Consider the following 19355-nt stretch of genomic DNA (forward strand, 5'->3'; position numbering starts at 1 on the left):
ACCTCCTTTGAAATTTGCAGATGCCCTTAGGAAGAAAGAAGCCCCAGATGCTAGGCTCACGTTTTTGGGTGTAATTCTTCTCAATCTTGATACTTCGTGTTTTTGTTTTTTTCCTGTTTTTACTGCCTTGTTTTCTCATCACAAGTGCCTTTGTCTGCATAACCTATTCCTCCTATTTTAACATACACACACACTTATACACATGCAGGGACATATACATGCAAGTATATATATATATATTTTTTTCTCTTGTACTGGGCATTATGATCACATTGAATTTATAGGTTAGTGGTGTAATACAGTTTTAAATGTTATATCTTAATGTACCTTACATGTTTGCTCATGTCATTAAATGTTTTAATGCAACTTTATATTCCCTCATATATGCATGCCTTAGTCATTCAGCCGTTTCCCCTAGTCCTAAAATATGCAATTTCCATTTATTTTTTTGTTTTCATTAATAAATGAGCATCCCTTAACAGAAACTTCTGATCCTATATATGATTGTTTCTTTAAGATAGATGACTAGAAGTTGGGTCACTGGGTGGAAAGAAATGAATAAACTTACCACCCACACCAGCAATATGTCAGAATAATTCCATTTTTTATAAAAAACCTATTTATGTTTGAGACTTAGCTCGTGCTTTTCTGCTTAGATTAAAGCAATATTCTGTTTTATTTTCCTTTTTGGGTAGTCTCTTTTTCACATTTAAATCTTTATTTTGTTGACATTTATTTTGACGTATGTTATGAGGTGGCTATCATCCATTTTTTTAATAGATGAAAAATTATCCTGTTACCGACAATTATTTTTCCACTGAATCATTGAGCTATAATGTACTGTATACAAACTCATTATGTTTTATATTTTATGTCACTAATTTTTCAGTTGAGGTTTTCACTAATGTCAGAGTTTTAATTATTGTTGCCTAATGGTATATATTGTCTTCTGGCTGTGCAATGACCCTCTGTAATCACTTTCGTAAAAATGTCTCCAGTAGTCTGCCTCATATATTCTTTCAGATACACTTTTAAGTCATCTTCCAAGTTCCAAATGAAAATTCCACTTGGGATTTTGATTGCAAATAATATTAAAGCCATAAAGCAATTTGAGTAGTTTATTTACATAGTTAATAGCTAGCATCCCTTTATCAGAAATGCTTCCCCCTCCTTTATCTCCTGTAAAGTCATGTACTTTAGTTTTTTCCAGTTCCCACATATTTTTTAATTTTGTCAAAGATTTTTTTGGGGGTATTTTACATTATTATTGATATTTTAAGATCATTAGTCCATCATGTTTTGTAAGTAATGATGAGTGGTACAGAAGAGAGCTATTCATACATTCATTTACTCATTCAGCAAATATCCCACACAGATTAGGTGCCAGTTAATAGGCACTGTGCTTACACACTTATCAGCCACTATGCTAGGTACTAGGTATCAGTGCACAATAAAACAAACATTATCCTATAACGTCAGAAGTAATAATCCAATGTGATAAAATAGGTACCAGACAACCAAGCTTGCAAATAAATACAAATTGTGGTAAGTGCACAGTGTGCAGGGAGAAAGAGTGGTAGGGCAATCCTACTTTTTTAAGATGCTTAATTAAATTTATTTTTATTTATATATTCTTTGGCTGCATCACACAGCATGCAGGATTTTTGTTTCCTGACCAGGGACCAAATCTGTGTCCCCTGCAATGGAAGTGCAGATTCTTAACCACTGGACTGCCAGGGAAGTCTCTACAAACATTTTTGATTCATACAATAGTAGTTAGATTTATCAACACCACTGAGTGGTATTTAAGTATTTTAATACATCCTAAAATATCCATTCTACTGTTGGTGGACATTCAGATTATTTCCACTTTCAAACCTTTGTAGAAAACACTGTTCTCAACATTCTTGGGCATGTTCCCTGGGCTGTTTGTGCAAAGATGGCCCTGGGTATGAAGGGGAAAGATTCAGTTCTAGTTATGTGCAAATTCAAGATTAGTGTGCAAAGTCCAAGTAGCGATGTCAGTTCACATTGCCAATAGCATCCTTACCAACTTGATGATGCCCCACTATTTTTTTTTTGCTTTTTGGTGCCAGCCTGGTAGATGTAGAATGGGTGTGGATTTTTAACTTATAGTTCCTAGATTGTTACACTTATTTTCATGTTGATATCCTCTTGTCTTTGAAATACCCCACTTCTCTTTTTCCTTTATGTCCTATAAGATTGCTTTTATTTTTATAAATTTATACAAGTTCTTCATGTGAGCTTAAATTAATTTTTACCAGATATAAGTATTGCAAATATCTCTACTTATAGTGTTTTCCATTTAATTAAAGCTGTCTTTCAATGAATATAAATGCTTAATTTTAATTTTGTCAAATGTATCAATCTATTTTTATGGTTTGTATTCTTTGCATTTAATTTTAAAAATTTATCAAAATAGTAAAATATTTGTGCCTTTCATATTTAAGACGTTAATCCACTTGCAATGTATTCCTATATATTAGATTAGGCAGAAATTTACTTTTACTTTATTTTCCAAGTGAATAACAAATTGTTCTAATACCCTTTGTTGAAAAGGCCTTATTTTCTCCTTAGAACTACAATGCATTATTATCAAGTTTGTGTGTTTATGTTTCTGGGCTCTCCATTCACATCCACTGGTCAATTTCTGTATCCCCCTGTAAATACTGGGATGTCTTAATTATTACGGTGTTATAACAGTTCTGTTACCTGGTACTGCAAGTCTCCCATGCTGTTTCCTTTAAGAATATTTTATGTATTCTTTTTTAAAATTTTATTTATTTGTGGCAATTCAAATCTCAGTTCAATTCTTTTACCATTAACTCAATCATTTGCTGTTTGCCCTGTGCATATGTGGGTCAGAAAAGAGTTTATATAGGAATTTAATGTTCTTCCTCATTGGTTCTCTTCTTTGTTGGCTTTTCCCATCACTTTCCAGCAACTACGGTTGTTCTGAACCTTACTATTTTTTATTCATTAATTTTTAATTGTAGGATAATGGCTTTATAATATTGTGTTGGTTTCTGCCATCCATCAGCGTGAATCAGCCCTAAGTACTGAACCTTATTCTTTTGCTTCTTCAGACCAACTGGGTTTCCCATTGCAATTTTTCACCCTCAAACTATACCTTATGTTATCTGCCCTCAAGCTAAAGCCATAAAAATCAAGAAAGCCATACTATGCTGGTTTTTTTCTTCCATGTATTGACTCCTTTCCAGAATCTCCTGCTTTTCTTCACCAGAGAGAAGCTTGGAACGGGGCAAATGTGCTTCCTAGGTGGCTCAAATGGTAAAGAGTCTGCCTGTAATTCAGGAAACCCAGGTTCAATCCTTGGGTCTGGAAATTTCCCTGGAGAAGGAAATGTCAACCCACTCCAGTATTCCAGCCTGGAGAATTCCATGGACAGAGCAACCTGGCAGACCAAAGCCCATGGAGTGAGTCCCAAAGAGTCAGGCACGACTGAGCGACTAACACTTTCAAATGTGAAAATACAAAGTTTAACTTAAGAGTTAAAGAGACTTTGGCACCTGGGAGATGGGTAATGGCAATGGAAATAGAAAGCAGTAGACAAATGTGATATTTTCCCTTGAGTTAGGAACATCAGGACTTGGATGCTCCCCCAAGAAAGCTTGGGTACCAAAGTCAACCTGAGTACCATAGATAGTACCATTCAACTAACATGTTTCCTGTTTCTTATTAATCTTTCTCGTCTTTTCACCTGCTTCCCCAATCCTTTTAAAAATTAAAAATTTCAGCTAGTGAAGGGATAAGTGAGATAGAGTGAGGAAGGAAGCTTTGCTTGAGGTTTCAAATTTGAGTTCAAATCTGGATTTAGGGAGGGGGAAGCTTTAGTCTGGATGGGGTGGTTGAGGAAGGCCTGTAGGAATAAGTTGACCTGAGAACTGAATGAGGGGCATGGTTCTATTCAACTGCTACTAAACATTTGGATTGTTACCTTAAGATTTACCTTGGAAATTTTTTTAAATACATATTTATGTATTTTTGGCTGTCCTGGGTCTTCACTGGTGCCTGGGTTTTCTAATAGTCGCTGCGAGCCGGGGCTGCTCTTCATTGCAGTGTGCGGGTTTCTCGTTGCGGTGGCTTCTCTGGGTGCAGAGCACAGGCTCTAGGCACACAGGCTTCAGTAGTTGCGGCTCCCCACCTCTAGAGCACAGGTTCAATAGTTGTGGCCCACAGGCTTAGTTACCCCGAGGCATGTGGGATATTCCCGACCCAGGGGTCAAACCCATGTCTCCTGCGTTGGCAGGTGGATTATTTACCACTGAGCCACCAGGGAAGCCCTACCTTGGAAGTTTTTGTTTATTTACTTATTCTCTTTGCCTGGAGGCAGCTCTTCTTTTATAACCCTATGACCAGGCTATGTTTGTAATTCTGTTCTAGGTTGTGGCCCAGGCAGTGTTATTCATGTGTATGAACACAGCTGGAATCTTCATCAGTTACCTGTCAGACCGGGCCCAGCGCCAAGCCTTCCTGGAGACACGGAGGTGTGTGGAGGCCAGGCTGCGCCTGGAGACGGAAAACCAAAGACAGGTACCAACCGAAAAGACCTTGTACTTGGTGATCACTTAGCCAGTCTCTGAATTCCATAGAGATTTTGTCTCCCCAAACACATGCTGCCTTGCAAGTGCTGCCTCAGAGTCTGTGTCATGGGATTACAGAGGCTGAAATAGTTATGTTAGACTCTCAGGTCAAAATGAATTGGTCTTAGTTTCCACACTCAATTGTTCCACATAAGAAATAAAATGAGTCTAAATATAAAGTGATTTCCTGATGCTTTTCACTGATATCTGTGTTTATGGAAAAGGCTATGGTTTCTGAAAACCATTCGTATTCTCATCTTTAATTCTTCTTTTCTCAAACTATAAATTGTTATTTCAAATAAAATTTTCACTACATAGCAATTCAAATTATAGGAAGCTCAGAGAAAAAGCTTGTACATGTATAGTTCCTAATAACTCATCCTGATTTTCAGAAGAGATCATTGAATATAATAAATTTTGTGGAACATGATACCAGTTCCAAGATAGGGAATGCAATAGGAAAAGGAGCATGGTCCAAAGTGAAGACCATGAGTTTTAGCTGGAAGAAGTTAAAATAAAGGAATTCCTTGGACATCTTGTTTAGGTGGGAGTTATAAGGATTTAAAAAATAGTTTTGACCTCAAATGATATGTTTCTCAAAGATAAAATTAGCTTTTAAAAAATAAAGATTTTCTCCTATTTAAATTTTTCACATATAAAAATTAATGCATATCTCTGCCTCTGAAAGTAATGTTCAAATAGAAATAACAGGAATATGTTAAAGTTGGTTATAGAATGAACATATTTTATGCTCAAACTGTTTATATACTCTTGGGACTCATAGGCTCAATATATATATTAGTTCTACCATACAAGGCTTTGTTTTTAAAAGCCACATCTGTGGATACATGCTTGTTATTTTAAGCTTTGTGCAATAATGGTTTGGGAAATTATAAAGAAAATAGCTTCAAAAATGGAACATTTTTTATCTTAATCTCATCAAATCATCAGTAAAACATGGATCTTTGAAGTAAGCAAAGCCAGGTCTGTTTGATAATGGATGAGGCTGACAGATAAGGTGCAATCTGACAAAATGCAACTCCCAGTGCTGTATGTTATTGTCAGGGGCACAGAAAAATTATTGAATTTCCAGCTCCTACATGGATTTCATAGGATTCAGAATTAGGACAATTCTAAGTTGATGTCTAAAACAACTATGGAACCTCATAACAGATTTATTGTAGTTGCCCTGAGCATCACTGTAAAATAATTTATAAAAATTGCTTTAAGAAAGAAATCACTTTGTCCTATAAACATGATATCTCCCAGGTTATATACACATATACATTATGTTACTCTGTAAAACAGAGCAGTTGCTAGACTGGCATATCACTCTTTCCATGGGATCTATGCCAATTCAGACAGTGCTGCAGATTAATAATTTATCAACTGTTCTTGATGCACTATCACAGCCAGAACTGCAATTGTGGATAAGTTGTCTGGGAAACTCAGTCTTTTATTTAATGTTTATGAAATATTGGAGACACCAAAAATGATTGCTCTACCGTACTCATAAGACTTTTCTTCTTTTCCCATTCTTCAAGTTCATTGTCTTGGAGTCGCTGTGATATAACAATCTGACATGATGCACAGACCTTCCTCCATCCTCTCTAATCTTTATTTTTTCTTAAGTTGATAATAGGAGAAAGAAAATAATACCCAAAGGTGAGAACAAGTGACAAATCAAATGCAGTGAAAAGTTCACTAGAATACTGGGGTGGGTAGCCATTCCCTTCTCTAGGGGGTCTTCCTGATCCAGGGATAGAACTCAGGTCTCCTGCATTGCAGGCAGATTCTTTACCATCTAAGGGACCAAGAGAGTCCTGTAGAATTCATACCTTGGCCATATCACTTCCTAGTTGGCCACCTTAACCACTTAACTCTCGGTCTTAGGTTTCTCCTTCTTGTTTGGTCCAATATCTTTTCTTCAGCATTGTGTTTGCTTCCAATAAGGGGACACATATGAAACAATAGAAAACTGTAAGTCAGCTTCATTATTTTATGATGAAGCATGAGAAGAAGCTCTTTTGGTGGAAGGTTCTTTGTTCTGAGGATTAAGTGAAATATGCTCTGAGTTTGTTATAGTCCTGTGTATGCAATTCTGATAAAATACTTTATCAGAATTTCTGATATCAGAATTTCTGGTATATTGACCATCCCCTTCCCCCCCCACCTCCCACCCTCCACTCCACCCCCCTCCACCCCTCACCCCACTCCACCCCCTGCCCTCAGCATGGTGGTGTCTAAGCTAACTGGCTCTGAATCATTCAATGCTAAAGTTTCTTTCCACTGATATTGATCTCTCACTCAGGTTTCCTTTATCCCTGAGAACTTCCTCAATGGTAGATGGGCAGAGGAGGCAAGGCTTTCAAATGAGATGGCCCAGAATTTGAAATGTTTGCTTACCGTCTTCCTATCTTGGTGAACTTGAAAGAGCTCTGAGCCTTGAGACTCAGAGTCCTGAAAATCAGGCTTTTTCCTTGGATAACCTGAGGTTGCAGCCATTGTTCTTAAGGTCAAGAGCAAGCAGGCAGGAGAAGCCAGCAAAATGCTAAAACTCTTTCTCAAGGTCTCTTCTAAACTAGGTTTTTAACAAAGTTCCTTGATGTTGGTTCTCAGCTTTATAGCACCCCTGTTCCTTTCCATAGTAGCTGGCACAATAGCAGGAAGAAACTACTGAATGGGCCCAAATGTTGACATTCTTATTTTAGATGATTGGCTTCAAGAAGTTGAGCTCATATTGGCTCTGTTTTCTGGGTGACAGAACTTTGTCTTTTTTTTTTTTTTTTTTAACAATTTTTGTCATCAGTTGTAACAAATACAGGGCATGCTAAGCATTGCTTACCTGTCTGGTCTCTTGGGCTCCAGCTTTTCTTTCTCTAAGCTGTTCTCCATCCCCAAAGCCCAGTCTAGTTCAGGACCAGCACACTATAGGGGTCAAAAGCACAGTTGTCAATGTCTGAAAGATCTGGATTCCAATCCTACTTCTTATGTTTCCTGATTGTGGGAAATCAGACAAACTCCCCTCCTCTAAAGACCTTGATTTTTGTGGGTGTAAGATGGTCATTCCATGTAAGATGAAAATTCCATGGATGGATGAGCCTGGTAGGCTACAGTCCATGGGATCGCAAAGAGTTGGGTGTGACTGAGCAACTTCACTGGTTCAAGATGGTCATAATGATTCTACCTTTCTCCAGGGTTGTGGTGAGATGAAGGAGGAACAGTTCTCAGTCCAAGGCAGAGGATGCACTCAAGGCCTATTACAGAGAATGCTGTAATGATAATGACATTGATGTCACCCTTCTCTGCAGGAAAACCCTTCAGTGGTAGCATTCCCCCCAAGATGAAACCCAGACCCCCATGCGTGGCCCCACAGTTCCTCCAAGATCTAACCCTTTTCCTCTCTCCTTGGATTCTTCTCCACCTCCTCACCTCACACCTGAAGCCAAATGGCCATCAGCTCCCTGAACGGTTGTTTCCCTACTCTACACCATTTGGTTCTTTCAGCCCGGGAAGCCCACCTTCCTTTTGCTAATTTCAGTGTAACATCTCTACCCTGAATATTCTGTTTCAGCGTCACTCCTTCCATGAAGCTTGCTTTCACCTCCCTGGGTTGAGGTGAAATGCTCCCCTTATGCCTCCAACATGTCTTAAAGTCAACTCTCTCATAGAATCTCTCACACTCTGTAACATTTACAAGTCTCCATTTCTTTCTTTCCATGGCCAGTAAGAACTGACTAAAGAATCATTAAATTAAAGAATCATTCATCTGATTCTCTGGTATTTATCCAGCACGATGGCTGAGATAAAAGATCTTCTGATTCACGTTTATCTCATTGAGTTGTACTGAACCCTCACTTCCGCTCCTGGCTTCACTTCTGCCTCCACGAGAGTCACACTGTCATAATTCTGCTGTATACAAGTAAAGGGACAGTGCTCATTGTGACCCCCATTCAAAACTTGGTAGGAAGAGGTTGTGGTTGTTGTTCAGTCACTAAGTCTTGTCCGACTCTTTGAGACTCAACAGGCATGAATTTGAGCAAACTCCTGGAGATAGTGGAGGACACAGGACATCAGTCTCCTCTGTCCTCCACTATCTCGTGGAGCTTGCTCAAATTCATGCCTATTGAGTCGGTGATTCTATCCAACCATCTCATCCTGGGCCGCTCCCTTCTCCTCCTGCCATCAATCTTTCCCAGCATCACGGTCTTTTCCAATGAGTCGGCTTTTCGCATCAGGTGGTCAAGTAGGAGGAGGACTCTTTTCCAATTCAGAAGATACTGGCGCAGGCTGAGAATGTTTCTTGTTCAGACCTGATGCAGAATTTTCCATCTGGAAGCTACATTTTAGGAAATCTCTCTTTGGGGAGTCAGATTCTAATTATTATAATTTTTGTAATCCCCCCTCTCTTCCCAAATGATCCAAATGGCCCATGTTTATTTTAAATATTAAAATGAATTAATTGTTTTTCTTTCAGCTTTGAGAGTTGCCAGAACCTACTTATGATGATATGGCATTTTGAGGTGTCTCAGAAGCTCTGAGGGCCCTGGAATAAAGTAGTCTGATGCTGCCATATGTTGCAACAGCAGGGAGGTTATTATAAAATGCAGCAGATGTTTTAGCTGTATTAAAACAATTCTGTTTAACTGAAACATCTTTGTTAGATAATATTGGTATAAGCGAATGGTTTGGATGATAGATTGGGTGAGAAATTTGGGTTTCTTATTGAGTTTTGAGTTGGTTGTTTGGGTGCATGTTGGTGCCCACTGGGATCTAGGAGAGTATTTTTGAAACTGTAGAGAGCTGCTAACTAGGAAGGCAGAGCCTTGACATTCTCCCATTCATTCAAGAAAGACTCAAAATGGACCTGGAATCTCAGAACATGTGTTTATTTGTTTTTTTCTCCAGTTAGATGACTCTTATTATGCTCCAGAAAAACCCTTTATGCTCTTCTCCAGCTCTTACATTAAGACCACCCATGTGCTATCCTGGGCTTCACAGGTGGTGCTAGTGTTAAAGAACCCGCCTGTAGGAGACATAAGAGATGCAGGTTCAATCCCTGAGTCAGGAAGATCTCCCGGAGGAGGACATGGCAACCCACTCCAGGATTCTTGCCTGGAGAATACCATGTGCATAAATTTCCTCATCTCTCAATTAGAAGTGATAATGCCTACTCTAACCCACAGGGTGTTTTCCCAGAGACAAATAACATAATGCCTGAAAAAGCGTTATTTCAACTGTAAAGAACTCTACAAATGTTAGGGCTATTTTTGTGAAAGTCTCACCAACGCCTCAAACCGATGCTGAGATGTCTTCCCTTTAGAAAGCCTCCTTTACTGTTTGCAGTCATGAACTACTTCCTCCTTGGCACTTAGATATTTTTTTTAACATGAGTTCTTGCCACTCTGCCCAGTATTGGGGTCAGCACCGTGATCGCCTCTGTCAGTAAGATTTTGCGCAGTGAGCAGAAGCGCAAAATGTTCATGAACTTTGACCCTCCTGTAACAGCTGACTTCACTCAAGGGTCTTGTGTTTACCCCCTTGCACCTCTGGCAACCACCTGGCTGCCTAGTTCTTTGCCATCTTTCTAGCACATTGTTTGGATCTTCTGGCACAGCAAAAAGAGGAAAAGCTTTGAAGAAGGACAAACCTGGATTTGATTGCTAATTCCAACTCCAGTACTCTTGCCTGGAAAATCTCATGGACCAGGGAGCCTGGTAGGCTACAGTCCATGGGGTCGCAAAGAGTCAGACACCACTGAGTGACTTCACTTTCACGTTTTCCAACTCTATGCCTGGGTGACCTTGAGGGCACCACTTAAATCTCCAAATGTTGGATCCTTTATCTGTCAAAAATGACAATCCCTGTTATCTCAAGGTTGCTGTGAAGAAATCAAGTAATAGAGATGGCAGTTGGGCATCATAGTTGGTCCTTGAACCTATAGGACCACCTGGACCTATTTTGAGCAGAGCACACTCTGATCGTAGTACCTACAGTGTTTCTTCTTGTTTGTGTTCTATCTGTCATCCCTGTGTAGGTACAGATTTTAAATACTTCCCCTGATTCAAAGAGAGGCCATAATCCTGCACTAATTTGCATACAATTAACATTTCCAGAGGCAGTTCACAAAGAAGAAATCCCTCACCGTCCTTGCCCTCAACACCTCTGATCTAGCCAGGAGAGGCTGAAGAGCAGACCAACAGCCCTGTGGGGCCCTTTTATCTCATAAATTCGTTGGGGGAATTTTGGCTAAAGGAAATTGGAATTGGAGACTTCACACAACCTAATTGTACTATGCTGGAAGGAAGGTAGGATTTTTTAGCCTGGTTATAGTTAAAGGCACTTTTCAAAAATAGTAGTAGACTAGATGAGGGGAAAAGAAAAGAAAAAAAAAAAAATATATATATATATATATATATTTTAGAAAAATAAAGATCCATGCCTAAAATAATTTATTTCATCTGGATGTGAGTATATGTCCACTGACAGGAATTCTATACCCTCTATTTTATACAAACTGCACTCAAAATGTATTAACAATAAAAGAGAGCAGATAATTTAAAAATATTTTTAGAGCAATCTTGAGGATAGAACCATTCTCAAATTTACTTTATTTCCAGTCTTTTGCAAATTTCATACCCACACCTAATTCAAAAGCATTTTTAAGAAGGGCACTGAGGAATTCTGAAGCATTCAACTTTTCACAGAAACAAAAGCTTGCTTTCTTCTTATACTCATATTCTGTTGTTTGTGCTATATTTAATTACAGTTTTAACAATTGCAAATACAGCTGACATAAACAAATTTGGAAAAGCATGCTACTGCCTCTAGGTAAAGATACATCATAACTGATGAGGCAGACATGGGAGGTGGACTAGACAAGACCTCCTTATTTGGGAGGAGGGCCTTTGCAAGTGTGATCAAAGATGAATTTACACTGCATTAGGATGGGCCTTCCTGGGTAGCTCAGCTGGTAAAGAATCCACCTGCAATGCAGGAGACCCTGGTTGGGAAGTTCCCCTGGAGAAAGGGTAGGCTACCCTCTCCAGTATTCTTGGCCTTCCCTAGTGGCTTAGATGGTAAAGAATCTGCCTGCAGTGCGGGAGACCTGGGTTCAGTCCCTGGGTTGGGAAGATCCCCTGGAGGAGGGCATGGCAATCCACTCCAGTATTCTTGTCTGGAGAATCCCCATGGACAGAGGAGCCTGGTGGGCTACAGTCCATGGGGTCGCAAAGAGTTGGACACCACTGAGCACACACACGCAGCCCATATATAGCATCTACTATATGCTAATTGTTATCCTATACACTTTACATATACTACTTTATTATAATCCTCAGAGCAACTCTATGAGGTGGGTGGTATTTTAACTTACATTTTATATATGAGGAAACCAATAAACAGAAAGGTTATATATAATAGCCAGGCTTCCCAGGTGGTTCAGTGTTAAAGAATCCGAGTGCCGCAGGAGACGCAGGTTCAGTCCCCGGGTTGGGAAGATCCCCTGGAGAAGGGAATGACAACTCACTCCAGTATTCTTGCCTACAGAATCCATGGACAGAGGATCCTGGGGGGCTACAGTCCCTCAGGGGTTTGTCCCCCGTAGGGCTGCAAAGAGTTGAGCATGACTGAGTGACTGCAAACGCACACACACATACACACACACACACAATATCTAATAAGTTGCACAGCTGGTATTGCAACCTAGACAGTCTTACTCCAGAGCACATACACCAACTATTATGCCATGTGTTTAGTGAAATCTCCTGGACATGCCACCTCTATGCATAATCATTGTGTCATCCAGACACCATGCTAAATATTCACTACCTGCCAGTGAAGTAGGTACTAAAATGATCTCCAGTAGACAGAGGTTTGGAGAAGTTCATAGTGTTCATAAGTGGTTGACCTGGGATTTGAACCCCAGTCTGTCTAGACACAAATCCTATGCCCATGACCAGATGCTATACCACCAGAAAACTGTAGAGGACAGTAGCAGTGCAGTGACTCTTCCAGAGGAAGCTTCTGGAACAACCTAAAGGTTTCATTCCCATGCTTAAAACCCTTCACTCGCTTTCCATCATGGTCAGGAAAAAGTCTGTATTCATCAACCTGGCTTATCCAGCGCTTCCCTCTTCCTTGTCTCTCTCCTGCACCCAACCATTCAACTTTAACACACTTTTGTGCAACAGTGATGCTAAGAGCTAACATATTCAATCCTCCCCATCTCAGCCCAGCATCAGTCCACACCCTGCCCTCACTCTCTTGCCCTCTCTTCCTCGCTGGAGATTCTCCAACTAATTTTGGCCTTGGCAATCAGGAGAATGCGTTGCCTCATGTTACTGAATATCTAGGGGTATGTGCACCAGTGTCTCACCAAGACTATAGTGTGATCAATGGGAATGAAGAGCGAGACTTGGGGGAATCCAATGAATTAAGTAGGGAAGAGAAATAGTGATTCTGCTTAGTGTCTAGTGGAGGTAGACACTGTCTATATAACACTGTCTAAAGCAGGTAGACAATGTCTAAGAGTGTCTAGTGGAGGGAAACTAGTGGAGTTTCCAATGAAACCTCAGTGAGAGCTCCTGCTGCCCATGATGGACTCCAGGAGGACAAGAGTAGTGTAGGGTTTGGGGGCAGTTCCCTTTGCTTTTCTCACATGGGGTTTCTGTGCTCTCCCTTCTCCTCTTACCTGTTCCAAAAGCCCCCACTCCATACCAATCTGCCCACTGAGTGAAAAAAACCAATAACAACTGCAAAAGATTATTTTACAAGGTGTACACTCCTCCCAAACCAGCATTAGGCTTCAGGCACAGCTTGATCCAGGGGCTATTTGGTACACTTGGCTGATTTCCTTTCACTGTTTAGGACTTCGGTTATCAAAATCCAATCAAAATTCCACTTGCATTTTGATCACTTTTTTTTCAGAACCCTCTTCAGAATTTTCATAATGGTAACAAATGTGTTAACAATAGTAATCACATTAGTACATTATGAAATGTAGACCAAGCCCTGAGTTAGGTGCCAGAAATAAAAGTAAAATCTTTAGATACAATTTTTCAGAATACGCTGGAATTTGGTAAGTTTGGAACCTTGCATCTTGTCTTATATGGCATGTCTTACATCTTGATACTGGATTACAAGCTTCTTGATCCAGGAAAACTCATGTTCCATTACCCCCCACCCTAATATCTTATTTGGTATTAGACATTCAGAAGGTAACATTGTATCAAATGAATAAAATCATGATTGAATTAAGGAGCATTTCCCATGAGGTCCCTTCCCCAAACAGGAGCATATTGTTGAAAAATATCAAAGAATAATTTCCCTTCCCCTCTAGTGAGTTGGGAGCTAGATTCTGCAGAGGTTTTCACATCCCACAGTGGGTGTTCCTGTCAAAGTCTACACTCCATCAACTATTCTTTCTTCATCCCCGTTGTCCAGAAGAGTTTGTGGTTTAGCTCACAAGCTGGAGCCTCATCCTTTGTTAATCACAGGGGTGTAAATACTTCATCTTTACACCTCCTGACTCTCCAACAGCTCAAAGCATTTCATTTTTCACATCTGCTGTCCTGATATTGCAGGTGACAGGTGGTACCCTGTGCTGGCTTTTATCATAATGTCATTAATATTTTATTGCAGTCATTTTTGGTCTCTCTGTCATCTAGACTGCATGCATGGAGAAGGCAGAAGTGAAGCTTATCCACTGCTCTGCACGAGCGCAATGCCTGCCACTAACTCATTCCTTAGTGCATGTTTGCTAAATAACAGCTTGTCAAATGCATAAATAGGTAGTGGATGATACTCCACAATAGATCATACAAAGTGTGAAAAAGATTGTGACTTGAGAGACAGCCCCAGGTGATCCATTGCACTCATGAAAAGAGTAAACCCAGTTACATCCACATGCCCAGGTTCACACCCAGGCACTGCCATTTACTAGCTCTGTGACCTTGGGACAACTATGTAACATTTCTGTGCCTCAGTTTTCACATCTGTGTAATAGCAGGAAGAAATATTTCTACGTTGTGAGTTGTGAGGATCAAATGAAACAATTCATATACAGAGCTTGACGGTTCATAAGTGCCCAGTAAAATCTATTGTTCGTAGTAAGGTTGTTGATATAATTGCTACTCTTTCTTAAGCATGTACTTTATTCATTGAACGAATCCATTCCACAGAAAATAAAGTCCCCAGTCTACTAGAGACTGAATTGATTTTAAATAAATATAGGGAGAAACTGATTGAGATGTTTGGAGTGTGAGAAGTTAAGAAAACTAAAGACAATTGAATTACACCTTATGTTGTAGGGGGTGCCTGCCAATATTTCTCTGCTGAAATAATAAAAGAAAGAACTAATGAATGAATGAGTATTGCATGTATTTTCCATGCAAGCTCTGATGGTAGTTATATTTCTTGCTTTTCAAATGTAAATGAGAAATGTTTGATAATTGCTCTTCTCAGGAGCAGAAAATTGACATGAGTTCAGAATTAAACATCAAAGTGAAAAGTTATGATTCAACTCTTTAGCCAGTTAAAGGGTCTGAAGACTGGGATATAGAGACCATGTGCCCGCATCTGACCTAAGCAGTTTCTATGTTTGTGGAGGTGTGGACGCTCAGGGGCAACCAGCCATAGTGCCTCTGTCATGTCGTGTTCTCCAACCTTTGATTTTGTTCCTTTTTTGGAGCTCTGGCCTCGACACTCATGGTTTTTTGAGATACAGCAGAAAGAGGATATGTGACTTGATGCCCTGCATTAATAGATAGGCTAGCCTTGAACAAATTCTTTTAGCCTCAGTTTCTTCACTGGTAAAATCATTTCCACGACCCAGATATCTTCACGACCCAGATAATCATGATGGTGTGATCACTCACCTAGAGCCAGACATCCTGAAACGTGAAGTCAAGGGCCTTAGGAAGCATCAGTACCAACAAAGCTAGTGGAGGTGATGGATATAGCTCCAGTTGAGCTATTTCAAATCCTAAAAGATGATGCTGTGAAAGTGCTGCCAGCAAATTTGGAAAACTCAGCTGGCCACAGGACTGGAAAAGATCAGTTTTCATTCCAATCCCAAAGAAAGGCAATCCCAAAGAATGCTCAAACTACCACACAATTGCACTCATCTCACACACTAGTAAAGTGATGCTGAAAATTCTCCAAGCCAGGCTTCAGCAATAGGTGAACTGTGAACTTCCAGATGTTCAAGCTGGTTTTAGAAAAGGCAGAGGAACCAGAGATCAAATTGCCAACATCTGCTGAGTCATCAAAAAAGCAAGAGAGTTCCAGAAAAACAAATACTTCTGCTTTATTGACTATGCCAAAACCTTTGTGTGGATCACGATAAACTGTGGAAAATTCTGAAAGAGATGGGAATACCAGACCACCTGACCTGCCTCCTGAGAAATCTGTATGCAGGTCAGGAAGCAACAGTTAGAACTCGGCATGGAACAACAGGCTGGTTCCAAATAGGAAAAGGACTACATCAAGGCTATATATTGTCACCCTGCTTATTTAACTTATAGGCAGAGTGCATCATGAGAAGAGTGCATCATGAGAAACGCTGGGCTGGAGGAAGCACAAGCTGGAATCAAGATTGCCGGGAGAAATATCAATAACCTCAGATATGCAGATGACACCACCCTTATGGCAGAAAGTGAAGAAGAACTAAAGAGCCTCTTGATGAAAGTGAAAGAGGAGAGTGAAAAAGTTGGCTGAAAGCTCAACATTCAGAAAACCAAGATCATGGCATCTGGTCCCATCACTTCATGGTAAATAGATGGAGAAACAGTGGAAACAATGTCAGACTTTATTTTTGGGGGCTCCAAAATCACTGCAGATGGTGACTGCAGCCATGAAATTAAAAGATGCTTACTCCTTGGAAGGAAAGTTATGACCAACCTGGACCGCATATTAAAAAGCAGAGACATTACTTTGCCAACAAAGGTCCGTCTAGTGAAGGCTGTGGTTTTTCCAGTGGTCATGTATGGATGTGAGAGTTGGACTATAAAGGAAGCTGAGTGCCAAAGAATTGATACTTTTGAACTGTGGTGTTGGAGAAGACTCTTGAGAGTCCCTTGGACTGCAAGGAGATCCAAGCAGTCCATCCTAAAGGAGATGAGTCCTGGGTGTTCATTGGAAGGACTGATGTTGAAGCTGAAACTCCAATACTTTGAACACCTCATGTGAAGAGCTGACTCATTTGAAAAGACCCTAATGCTGGGAAAGATTGAGGGCAGGAGGAGAAGGGGACAACAGAGGATGAGATGGTTGGATGGCATCACCAACTTGATGGACATGGGTTTGGGTGGACTCCGGGAGTTGGTGATGGACAGGGAGGCCTGGTGTGCTGCAGTTCACAGGGTCGCAAAGAGTTGGACACGACTGAGCGACTGAACTGAAAATCATTTTACTAACTTCTACTTTCAAGATTCTTTTGACCACTCAGTGGACAAGTACATGTGAAAGTAATTTTTAACTATACACACACTACGGATGTAAGTTATTCTTTTGTATTATTTTTAAAATGTCACTGAAGAGGACATAGAAGCTCCTGATAATGATGCCAGCAGGAGGCTCCTTATTTGAATTTTCATCCATCTTTCAACCTCTGAAGCTTTCTGTCCCAATTGCTATTAATGTTCTGCTCGTAGTCCGAGTCCCCGGTCGGGAAAGAAGACTCTTTGAAACAATGCAACTCGCAATAGGGGAATTTATTACTGACTCGAGCCAGGGCCTCCCGCCCTCACCAGGTGTGTGAGGACGAAAGGCCCCGAGCCCCAGTTCTCTCGGGTATTTATTAGGTCAAAACAAGCAGCAGGTAGTTGGCGCAAGCGGATTGGTTACACAGTGGGTAGTTGGCGTAAGCGGATTGGTTACACAGTTGCAAGGTAATTTTTGTTGGCCCAACGTGGGGCTTTCAGCTTTCCCCTGATAGGTTCCCTTTTTTCTGGCTAGGCATATGTTGATTGGCTGGCTCCAGGAGGCCTGATAATTATGTTACCCTGGGAAACCAGGCCTACTCCTAATCTAGGCTGCCTGCCATGGCCTTAGCCGTGACAGCCTCACAATTCAAGTATGATGTTTTTGAATAAGAGGCTTCCCCGGTGGCTCAGTGGTAAAAAAAAAAAAATCCACTGCCAATGCAGGAGACTCAGGAGATGTGGGTTCCATCCCTGGATTGGGAAGATCCCCTGGTGGAGGGCATGGCAACCTACTCCAGTATTCGTGCCTGGAGAATCCCAAGGACAGAGGATTCTGGTGGGCAATAGTCCATAGGGTCACAAAGAGTTGGACACAACTGAGTGACTGAGCATGTATGCATGTTCTTGAATAAACTTGAAAAGCTCTGCTCTTTATCAAGATAAAACACAGATTTGATGTTTTTAAAATTTCAGTGGATGAGTGTTATAAAACATCTGTAATAATCTAAAAAAGGTACCATAATCATAACAATTGAATTAGAAACTAAGAATTCACTGCATCAGAGACAGTATTCAAATAACCTTCTAAAACACATGTGTGGCATAGTTCTAATCAGGTATCTATGGAAACAGCTGCATATTAATACTTGAGCTAGGCAATACTGTGTTTTATTTGTTCACACGCAGCCACAGGCTCCAAAGTGTTGGCATCTTCCAACATTTATAATAACGAAAGATGGTTTGCCTGCTCAGAAGCAGACTTTTGGTGATAATGATAAAGTTTAAGCTTTAGGGCTCCTCGCTTATAAGGCCGTTCTAAGGCCCTCCAAGGGGTCCTCTGAAGTTTGCAGTTACAATTTGTGATGTTTTTCTTTTTTTTAATGTATTGGGTAAATGTCAGCCATTTAAAAAAATTAATTTTATTCATTTTACTTTTGGCTGTGCTGGATCTTTGTTGCTGAACGAAGTTCTCTCTAGTTGCAGAAGAGTGGAGGCTACTCTATTTGTGGTATGACCACTTCTCATTGAACCTTTCTTGTGAAGTTTGGGCTCTAGGGTGCAAGGGCTTTAGTAGTTGTGGCTCCCGGGCTTTATAGCACAGGCTCAATATTCGCGGTACATGGGCTTAGTTGCTCCGAGGTATGCAGGATCTTCTTGGATCGGGGATAGAACCCGTGTCTCCTGCATTGGCAAACGGATTCTTGACTGCTGAGCCACCAGGGAAGGCCTTGTGGTGTTTATCTTAAATAGGATCCCTTCAACTTTTTGGGGTCTCAGGACCCACAAGCCTGGATCAGCCCACTTGGAATCAATGGAAAATCCTCTCCCCACCTCACCTTCAAGACTGAAGTCTTCATTTTGCAGATACCCAAGTGGTTCCCATCCAAGGACATGGATGCTAGTTTGGAAATGTATGTGCTCTACCACGTCTGTCCAAATATTCTTGGAAAACAAAAACCAAAAAACAACCAAAAAACACCCCATATCACTAGAAATCTTTTCCACAGGATGGTTTGCAGTTGTCCAAAAGGTATATGTTTCTGTAGCCAGTTAATTGAAACAACAATTGGTAGCTTTTATACATTGCTTCTCAGCACCTATGATAGCATGTTATTATAACAAATTTTGAAGTGACCGTGGTCTGAAAGGAGTTTATCAGAATCGAGGGAAATGTCGCCCAGGGTTCTCCAAAGACGAGCCTCTCTGTGATTTTTTACTTTTTCGGTGTTAGAATTTTACTGGAAAATTTATTTTTTGGACAACTCCTACTATGTTCAAAGGCAACTTAATCGATGCTGAGACTTAG

General features: G+C 40.4%; 1 protein-coding gene across 1 annotated transcript in view; it reads left to right on the plus strand.

The window, feature by feature from the left end:
* Window positions 1-19355, plus strand: part of ADCY8 (adenylate cyclase 8) — a 225289-nt gene that overhangs the window by 43117 nt on the left and 162817 nt on the right. Inside the window, exon 2 of the mRNA XM_061122792.1 lies at window positions 4426-4575. Within this exon, the coding sequence (XP_060978775.1) occupies window positions 4426-4575 (150 nt within the window). The remainder of the gene's footprint in view (window positions 1-4425; window positions 4576-19355) is intronic.

Source organism: Dama dama, chromosome 21, assembly GCF_033118175.1.
Source record: "Dama dama isolate Ldn47 chromosome 21, ASM3311817v1, whole genome shotgun sequence".
In the NCBI taxonomy this organism is placed as follows: Eukaryota; Metazoa; Chordata; class Mammalia; order Artiodactyla; family Cervidae; genus Dama; species Dama dama.